Below are 8,815 nucleotides of genomic sequence, written 5' to 3'. Positions count from 1 at the left end.
TCGACAAATTTTCTCTACATTCTTCTTCTTCTTCCTTTTTCTCTTTTCTCTGGCCCTAAAGGTTCGATTTTTTTGCTTCTCTGAGAGGGTGGGTAATCAATTAATCATGGACGCCGTGGCTGCGAATTTGGTTCAGTCGTCCATCTCACTACGTCAATCGCCCGATAAGTCGATGTTCTTGACGCCCAACTGTCCTGGCTTCATGCGATTCGGCTCCGGACCTCAATTTCGTCTCAGAGTATGTCTTGCTTCTGTTGCTTTTGGTTCTCGTAATCCCATAAATCAATTTAATTTAGCTTTCATGTTTGTTTGTGCTTATCTCCCATAAAGTTGGAATTTTTATGATTCTGTGTCAAAGAAAAGATGGAACTTTTGGGTTCTTCGTGCAGATGTCACATAAGTTAGAAGTGGCTTGATTGTAGTAATTTGAATATGTTTTTTATGGATGATGCAGCAAAAGTCTTCTAGACCATTGCAAAGCCGAACTAGTAATGTGAGCTCTCGGAGGAGTTTTGTGGTTAAAGCTTCAGCTTCTTCTGGTGGTGATGCTTCTACCGATTCAATCGCGCCACTTCAGTTGAAGTCTCCTGTTGGGCAGTTTCTGTCACAGATATTAGTGAGCCATCCTCATCTTGTTCCAGCAGCTGTTGAACAGCAACTTGAACAGCTCCAAATCGATCGAGACGCTGAGGAACAGATCAAGGATGATTCCTCTGTCCCTGGAACAGACATTGTTCTCTACAGGTTTGTCACACATCACATTCTGATTTTTTTAATTACCATTCTTCTGCTACTTTTAAGGTTTGGATTTTGAATTTAGAATTGTTTCTTGGGTGTTTAGGAGAATTGCTGAAATTAAGGAGAAAGAGAGAAAAAGGGCTTTGGAAGAGATTTTGTATGCTTTAGTGGTTCAGAAGTTCATGGACGCTAATGTTTCACTTGTACCATCCATAACCTCATCATCTGCTGATCCTTCTGGTCGAGTTGATACTTGGCCAACTCTAGATGGGGAACTTGAGAGACTTCACTCGCCTGAGGTTTATGAGATGATTCAGAATCATCTTTCCATCATCCTCAAAAACCGCACTGATGATCTGACAGCAGTTGCGCAGATTAGCAAACTTGGAGTTGGACAGGTATACGCTGCTTCCGTGATGTATGGGTATTTCCTGAAGAGGATCGACCAAAGGTTTCAGCTCGAGAAGACGATGAGGATTCTTCCTGGTGGCTCATATGACGGTGAGACTAGCATTGAGCAAGCAGGCCCAGAAACAGAGAGAAGCTTCTACGAAGAAGCAGAAGAAACCTATCAGGCTGTATCCTCGAACCAAGAGGTTGGTTCATTTGTGGGAGGTATCAACGCTAGTGGTGGCTTTAGCAGTGAAATCAATCAGTCCCGGTTAAAGACATATGTTATGTCCTTTGACGGAGAAACCCTTCAAAGGTACGCTACAATAAGATCAAGAGAAGCTGTGGGGATAATTGAGAAGCATACAGAGGCATTATTTGGGAGGCCAGAGATATTGATAACGCCACAAGGCACAATTGATTCGTCGAAGGATGAGCATATCAAGATCAGCTTCAAGGGATTGAGGAGGCTTGTGTTGGAGGCTGTGACGTTTGGATCTTTCCTCTGGGACGTGGAGAGTCACGTAGATTCAAGGTATCACTTTGTACTGAACTGAAACGGTCTTATGTGTTTGGTGAGGAATGGATGTGCCACATTATTTGTTCTTTGTAATATATGCAACTGTGAACTGACCAACTAATATTTGTTTCCCTAGAAATTGAGTTTATCAATACCCATTTTATTGGTAATGACCCATTTTATTTGTAATGATACATTCGCAATCAATTTGTGTTATTCTTCTTATCTACCTTTCTGTGATTGCATTTTGCAAACTGAAGTTCATGACCAGGATGTAAGGTTGAAGAGCATTTTAAGTTCATAGACGTGGTGGTTTAACAAAATTAGTGTCTATTAAGGCTGTTCTTGAAATATAGATCAAAGGTGAAAGAAATGAACACTGATGACAAACATATCGTGAGCAAAAGAGTATTCACGATACATAGTCTCATAATTTAGTTCAAGTTCAGTAGTCTTCGAATGTTAAAAAAAAGAAATGCAATAATAATAAAAAAAAAGCTTTACTTATATAATCGTTTTAAGGAACCAACTCCCTATACTCGTGAAGATTATTACTCTTCCTTGAATCTCTTCTCCGTTGCCTCCAAGAGCTCCAGGTCTTTGTTGTACTTGCAGATGCGGTAGATGCACCTGTTCAATGAACACAATAGATATCAGTGAGTAACACGAGACCTTGTGTATGTGTGTGTAAACTATTAAAAGCTGCTGAAGTTACCAGTAGAGAAGAATTCCTGCAGCGCAAAGAACCACATTCCTCTGAGCCTTGTAGGTCTGCAGTACACACAAATCGTTAGTAAGCAAGCTGAGACATTTCAAGGGCCAGATAAGAAACTAAATTTCAGAGTTTAAATTTCACTATGTGCAATTGATTCTGGCAACTTGCAACTGCAGAACAAAAAGTAACTGCAAACCATGCATCAATTGAGTGGTGAGGAAGGAGGAAGTTTCACCAAGAATCTATTGCCAACAGACTCACACAAAACGTTGTATCCATGAATTCTATAAAGCCAATCTCATGTTTTGCTATTTGACAGTAGCTAGAGCTATGATTTACGAGATATGAGTACATCAATGGGTGATCAAGACCTTAAAAAAAGATGCAATTTACACTAGGAAATGAGAGACTGTCTGTTTTTCGATTGTTGATACACTAAAATCTCTATACAACATCCTTGAAGCCTATCGTCAGATGTTTTAGTCACAAGTCTTGATCTTAGACTAAAGATGGGGGCAAAACAAATCAGGATGAAACTCACAAACCTAACAATTTACTAAACAAAAAGATTCATAACACATACAATTCAGCTATAGAATAAATCAAAGACTATGGTTATACAAAGTCAACAAAATTGGAATTGGTACTCACAGATTTCTCGTAGCGATCCCGTTCCGTAGCAGTGCATACCTCAGACGAACAAGAGAGTCTATGCTCAGCCTTCCAGTAAATATCTGAATTAAACCAAAACGATACTAAGCACAAAGATACACCGAACACACAAGAATCACACGCGGCTCAAAAACCCTAACTAAATTAATACAAAATCGATTCCGATTACGAATTCTAGAAATCAGATGAGATCTAGGGATACAGAGAGAGAGAGAGGAGGTTACCGAGGAGCTGGAATCCGGAGAAGGCGACGATGGAAGCAGCAGGTTGGAGAATCAACGAGACGAGTTGAACAACACGTTTCTTAAGAAGCATAGGGTAAGGTAGAGTCAACATGAGGGCGATCACAACTTCGACGGCCACCACATACGACAGAATCAGCCATTGCAACGCCATTGTTGTTCGTCTTCTGGATCTCTCTTTCTTGTGAGGTCGACGAAGAATATAATTACAGACGAACCGTGTGCGTGTGGCGCACGTGCCTACGAAGCTTCTTTTTAAACTTACTAATTAAGTTTTTTTTTTTTAACCTTGATGGGCTCTAAGTTTCGGCCCAAAAATAACACTCACTCACTTCTTCTTCTTCTACTTCCTTTACTGTCTCCTCCTTTCTGCCATTGTTGACTGTCAAAGTTTCGATTTTTCTCTTTTACAGTGAGCTTAAGTCTATTCGATCTCACTGAAAGCTAACACTATGGTTCATCCGGCTAAAAAATTCATCAACAACCCAAATGGTTCGTGATCCCTCGTCTCCTTCTTCCTTCTCTTTTTGTGTTTCCAGCTCTCTGTTTTGAAATAGTTAGTCTCGTATGGTCGTTTTATGCTCATGAAAATATCAATCGTTAGAGAGACTGAACATAAGCTTCTTTTATTTCTCGTTACTGTGTATTGCAGATGTTGTAACCGAGTTCATCGAGGGTCTTGTCGAAACTTATCCTGGACTTCAGTATTTGGATGGTCTTCCCGAGGTTCTAAAACATGCATTCTGGTTTTGGTTTTTTTTTTTCAATTTTTACCATGGCTGAGCAAAACCTAAGGCTCATTCTGATGAATTTACAGGTCAAGGTTGTATTACGGGCTGATGTCTCGGCTGCAAATTATGACAAGGTTGCTGTTATATCAGGTTTGGATTTTTCGTGTCGAAACCTAATTTATGTTTTGATTGAGTTTTGTTTTCGTGTTATGCAATGCCATTTTTGAAACAGGAGGGGGAAGTGGGCATGAGCCAGCACAAGCTGGGTATGTTGGAGAAGGAATGCTCACAGCTGCTATTTGTGGAGATGTTTTTACTTCGCCACCGGTTGATTCAATCCTAGCTGTAAGTAACTCTTCCTACATAACTATTCTTCTTTCTTTGTCTTCTCTTGAGTCTCTCTAGTGAATGATGAATCTTTCTTCTAATTCCAGGGGATTCGAGCTGTAACTGGTCCAAAAGGATGCCTCTTGGTTGTCACGGTAGTTAGAACATGGTTACAAATATGTTTGAAAGACTATCCTTTTATGTCTTTGGCTGATTTAGTTTCTCCTTCAACTATCTTTTTTAAGAATTATACTGGTGACCGCTTGAACTTTGGCCTAGCAGCTGAGCAAGCAAAAACTGAGGGTTTCCAAATTGAGGTTATTTGTTTATTTATTGTTTAGAATTTGGTAAGAGCATTGGTGGATAGAATGACATTTTCCCTTTTGTAGACTGTGATTGTTGGAGACGATTGTGCTTTACCCCCGCCGCGTGGCATAGCTGGAAGGAGAGGTTTAGCGGGAACAATTCTTGTCCATAAGGTTCTCAGTTTTCCTTTAATCTTCTATTCCCTGTATCTGCACTCTAAGCTAGCATGTCTTAGAAGAGTTTGCAGTCAATTGTCCTCATCTTGTTTGTTATTGCATTTTATTATATTGGTTTGTGATGTCTGAGTGGCAGGCTCTTTCGGGAACTTATATTTTTAAATCCTTTCTTATTGTTGTTGGTCAAGGATAGGTTGCTGGAGCAGCAGCTGCTGCTGGTCTATCTCTAGCAGAAGTTGCAGCGGAAGCAAAACATGCATCTGAGATGGTTGGGACCATGGGTGTTGCACTATCTGCTTGTGCACTGCCAGGCCAGGTTACATCAGATCGTTTGGGTCCAGAAAAAATGGAACTTGGGCTTGGAGTTGTATGTTATTTCCCTTCTTAATTTCTTTTATGCCACATAGGAAAGTGAGAGCACATTGCTGTTTCTTGTATTTTGACTTTTTTATTCTTGCTATTTTTGAACCTTTCATTAAGCATGGGGAGCCTGGTGCTGCTGTGGTTGACATTCAACCTGTGGAAGTTGTAGTTTCCCATGTACTTCAACAGATACTGAGTCCAGTACGTACACTATCCTTGTTTCTCTGCTATAGTTTCTTCATTCCGTAGTCATCTTAGGGTCATTAATTGACTTACTATCTCCAAAATTGTAGTGCTAAAAATACATGTATTGTGTTTCATTCATTGGCCTATGCATTCTTCTTAACTGCAGGAGACTAACTATGTTCCAATTACACGTGGTAACAGTGTGGTTCTGATGGTTAATGGGTAAGCTTGTATATTCCATCTTCCTATCTAGTGATCCTTGTACTCATTTTCATCATTAGTATTTTAATCAGTGGATAATTCTATTTTTCCTATTGTTCTGCAGCTTAGGTGGTACTCCTCTAATGGAACTTTTGATTGCTGCCGGAAAAGCAGTCCCAAAATTACAGTTGGAATTTGGGCTTGCTGTTGATAGGGTGTATACTGGATCATTTATGACGTCTCTTGATATGGCAGGTAACCGTTTTGGTTGTGTCTATGTGAGTCAGCAGTTTTTTGCTGTTTCTCTCATACTCCTTCCCTTTACAGGGTTCTCGATATCAATCATGAAGGCGGACCAGTCAATTTTAGAGCGTCTGGATGCTCCGACCAAGGCTCCTAGTTGGCCAGTTGGCACAGCCGGTCTGTAAAATTCTTCATTCTGTATCATTATATGGTTATGTCGTTGTCGTCTCCTTCTTCTTTTTTTTGGACAAAAGACAGATAGACCTCTCAATCTACAGGGAACCGTCCACCAGCAAAGATCCCCGTTCCACTGCCCTCCCAAGCAACGAAAAGCGAAGAGGTAAGCACTAGGTTTGCGCAAAAATGCTACTAGTCAGCTTAGAAGGAGTTCAATGAGACTTGATAACCTGTTAGTTTCATGAGAACTTGCCAGGTGATAATGCTAACTTTATTTGCTGTTTTTAGTCTCTAAGCCGACCTCAAGCGCTTAGTCAACAAGGGAAAATTCTTGAGGCAGCTATTGAAGCAGCAGCAACTGTAGTCATCAATCTGAAGGATAGTTTGAACGAATGGGATGGAAAAGTAGGTGATGGGGACTGTGGATCAACAGTAAGTCCTGTTTTTCAAATGTCTGTATAACACGAAGTTTTGCATTTACGCATGTGGTATATCTTATGCACACATCACCATTCATAGATGTGCAGAGGCGCAACAGCTATTCTGGAGGACATGAAGAATTAGTGAGTCACTTTACTAGATCTGAATACTATTATATCTGTTCTTCTTCTCTGTTTAGTTTGATCGTTTACTTGCCATTTTTACCCTCTCTTTCTCGTTTTATAGTTACCCACTCAATGATGCTGCTGAAACAGTGAGTGAGATTGGTTCGTCGATCAGAAGAGTCATGGGGGGAACTAGTGGAATAATGTAAATTGATGCAGTTAATTTGATCTTTCTCTAAAATTGATCATGCATTTGGCATTGTCTGATAAAGACATGACACTGTCTCATATGAAACCAGTTACAATCTCCTCTGCAAGGCAGCATATGCGGAGTTAAAAGCTAACGGTCAGCCAGAAACCACTCCCAAACACTGTAAGATAATGTTCCTTGCATTGTTGTTCATTATTCGAAAAGTCACATGTTGGTCTACTATGTTACTGAGTTCTTCTTGAAATCAGGGTCTGAAGCACTCAAGTCATCAATCTCTGCTGTCAGTAAATATGGTGGAGCAACTGCCGGTTATAGAACGATGTTAGATGCACTCATCCCAGCTTCAAAAATCCTTGAGGAGGTGACTGATCAATAAATTACCTTTTTAAAAACCAGGGATTGATATTTGTTAAGTCATAAGGAGCTTTGCTTTGATTGTGAGCAGAAGCTGAGTGCTGGGGAGGACCCTATAACTGCTTTTATTCTGTCTGCTGAAGCTGCAACCGCAGGAGCTGAATCTACCATTCATATGCAAGCACAGGTGAGCTTTATTGACTCGGTTAATTGCTACAACATTGCAATCACTGAGATCACAGTTTGGATGTAAGTTTTTTGTTTATTTGATGTGATGGATAATGGAATTGGAGGACAGGCTGGAAGATCAAGTTATGTATCAGCTGAGATTCTTGCATCAATTCCTGATCCAGGCGCAATGGCTGTAGCGGCATGGTACAGCGCCGCTGCAAGAGCCGTGAAGGAGAAGAGCCAGGGGTTGGGATCGGATGGACTACTCTGTTAGAGGTTTCATCGCATCTAATGTTTCTGAGTGCTGACTCTGTTTATATTCAAATTACTAATGGATTCTTGTGAAGTGTTTCCCCTGTATATATACAACTGAAGGATTCTTGTGAATTACTAAGATTTGTTGTCATCTATATTAAATTTTAGTAAGATTAAAACCAGAAGCTGGTGTAGCATGATGTACTCATAATCCAGATAGAGAAGGTGAAAGTACACCGTGTAACATGATGTACTTATTTACATGGTAAACGGAACCATGATCTCATTAACCCGACGGGTATAATCAGGAACCAAATACGCCAGAGACTTTCCTTTACTCTTTCTCGATAGGTAAACGGTAAACCCCATTGAGTTCCCTTGAGGCTATCCATCAGAGCCGCAGCTTCTTTCTTGGTTGCAAAGTCACTGAACTGAACTGCCTCACGGCTACGTACCTACGTTGGTTTCCATGGCTGCACGTGGATGTCGTCATTAGCCTAAGGTGGGTTCTGTTGGTTCTTCTTCGGGATGTAGAAGGAGACGGTGTAGACTGTCTTGTTCTGTGATCACCGGAGCTGTCATGTTCTGTGATCACCGGAGCTGTCATGTTCATCTTCACCTGTCCTTGTTTATTTCCTTGAATGTAACTAAATAATCTGCAAACCCAAAAACAAATTAAAATCAGTCTCGGTTTCACTAGTCAACAAAAAAATATTACTTACAATAGCTTTTTGCATGATATATATATAGAAACCAAAACAAATAAAATCTTATTAGGTTTATTTGTTTTGAAGTTTGTTTCCTTAATCTAATTATGGAGTAACTTACTTAAATTATACTAATTGGGTTTAGATTCTAATTGGGATGTCATGTGTGATAAAGTATTTATATGGATTTAGGAAATGATAAGAATTAATAGACTACCAGTTATTAATACATTTGAGTGACTAGTTAAACTTAGTACAAGTTTGACCACTAATTTGAATTCAGATATGGCAAGATACTTATGAATTGCATCCATCCCTAAGTAAATGTGGAACTTGATTAATTTGACTAGAAAAAAAAATTGAAACTGAAATTCTTTTTAAGAAAATATAATTAAGAGGTGACCAAAATGCAACTAAATAATGATATTATTATTATTATTTTTTAAAAAATAACTTATAACGGTATTTCGCGCGAAAGATAGTAACTAATTAACTTGAACTGCCAATGTGGTAGACCAAAAAAACAAATATCTCCAATTGAAAAATGGAAGGTAATTAATTAACTTTGATAGCCTATATATATGT

General features: G+C 39.5%; 3 protein-coding genes across 3 annotated transcripts; 2 read left to right on the top strand and 1 right to left on the bottom strand.

The window, feature by feature from the left end:
- LOC17899300 (UV-B-induced protein At3g17800, chloroplastic) lies at positions 1 to 1,873 on the top strand. Its single transcript, XM_006306204.2, has 3 exons — positions 1 to 238; positions 455 to 744; positions 842 to 1,873. Exons 1-3 carry the CDS (start codon positions 107 to 109, stop codon positions 1,683 to 1,685), a joined length of 1,266 nt encoding a protein of 421 aa, XP_006306266.1. The 5' UTR covers positions 1 to 106; the 3' UTR covers positions 1,686 to 1,873.
- Positions 1,874 to 2,001: 128 nt separating this feature from the next.
- LOC17898843 lies at positions 2,002 to 3,502 on the bottom strand. Its single transcript, XM_023789850.1, has 4 exons — positions 3,260 to 3,502; positions 3,015 to 3,097; positions 2,364 to 2,419; positions 2,002 to 2,278 (listed from the first exon to the last, which is right to left on the bottom strand). The coding sequence occupies exons 1-4, from the start codon at positions 3,429 to 3,431 to the stop codon at positions 2,200 to 2,202; spliced, it is 390 nt and encodes a 129-aa protein (XP_023645618.1). The 5' UTR covers positions 3,432 to 3,502; the 3' UTR covers positions 2,002 to 2,199.
- Positions 3,503 to 3,652: 150 nt separating this feature from the next.
- On the top strand, positions 3,653 to 7,708 carry LOC17900046 (putative 3,4-dihydroxy-2-butanone kinase). The gene is made up of 20 exons (XM_023789849.1): positions 3,653 to 3,769; positions 3,930 to 4,003; positions 4,095 to 4,158; positions 4,241 to 4,353; positions 4,443 to 4,490; positions 4,581 to 4,652; positions 4,725 to 4,814; positions 5,011 to 5,184; positions 5,298 to 5,381; positions 5,533 to 5,588; positions 5,692 to 5,822; positions 5,895 to 5,987; positions 6,089 to 6,150; positions 6,276 to 6,419; positions 6,507 to 6,550; positions 6,654 to 6,737; positions 6,832 to 6,905; positions 6,992 to 7,104; positions 7,189 to 7,284; positions 7,396 to 7,708. The coding sequence occupies exons 1-20, from the start codon at positions 3,730 to 3,732 to the stop codon at positions 7,540 to 7,542; spliced, it is 1,803 nt and encodes a 600-aa protein (XP_023645617.1). The 5' UTR covers positions 3,653 to 3,729; the 3' UTR covers positions 7,543 to 7,708.
- The last annotated feature ends 1,107 nt before the right edge of the window (positions 7,709 to 8,815 follow it).

This window comes from Capsella rubella, unplaced genomic scaffold, assembly GCF_000375325.1.
Source record: "Capsella rubella cultivar Monte Gargano unplaced genomic scaffold, Caprub1_0 scaffold_1, whole genome shotgun sequence".
Taxonomy (NCBI): domain Eukaryota; kingdom Viridiplantae; phylum Streptophyta; class Magnoliopsida; order Brassicales; family Brassicaceae; genus Capsella; species Capsella rubella.
The sequence above is the reverse complement of the archived record's forward strand: the minus strand, read 5'-3'. Positions and strand labels throughout refer to the sequence as shown.

Excerpts from the sequence above, each read along its gene's own strand:
- LOC17899300 (XM_006306204.2), top strand. The coding sequence starts at position 107 with ATGGACGCCGTGGCTGCGAATTTGGTTCAGTCGTCCATCTCACTACGT. Across the intron at positions 239-454 it reads GACCTCAATTTCGTCTCAGA|CAAAAGTCTTCTAGACCATT; the intron begins GTATGTCTTGCT and ends TGGATGATGCAG. Across the intron at positions 745-841 it reads ACAGACATTGTTCTCTACAG|GAGAATTGCTGAAATTAAGG; the intron begins GTTTGTCACACA and ends TTGGGTGTTTAG.
- LOC17900046 (XM_023789849.1), top strand. The coding sequence starts at position 3,730 with ATGGTTCATCCGGCTAAAAAATTCATCAACAACCCAAATG. Across the intron at positions 6,738-6,831 it reads GGGGGAACTAGTGGAATAAT|TTACAATCTCCTCTGCAAGG; the intron begins GTAAATTGATGC and ends ATATGAAACCAG. Across the intron at positions 6,906-6,991 it reads AGAAACCACTCCCAAACACT|GGTCTGAAGCACTCAAGTCA; the intron begins GTAAGATAATGT and ends TCTTGAAATCAG.
- LOC17898843 (XM_023789850.1), bottom strand. The coding sequence starts at position 3,431 with ATGGCGTTGCAATGGCTGATTCTGTCGTATGTGGTGGCCGTCGAAGTT. Across the intron at positions 3,098-3,259 it reads CTCCGGATTCCAGCTCCTCG|ATATTTACTGGAAGGCTGAG; the intron begins GTAACCTCCTCT and ends GGTTTAATTCAG. Across the intron at positions 2,279-2,363 it reads GCAGGAATTCTTCTCTACTG|GTGCATCTACCGCATCTGCA; the intron begins GTAACTTCAGCA and ends TTCATTGAACAG.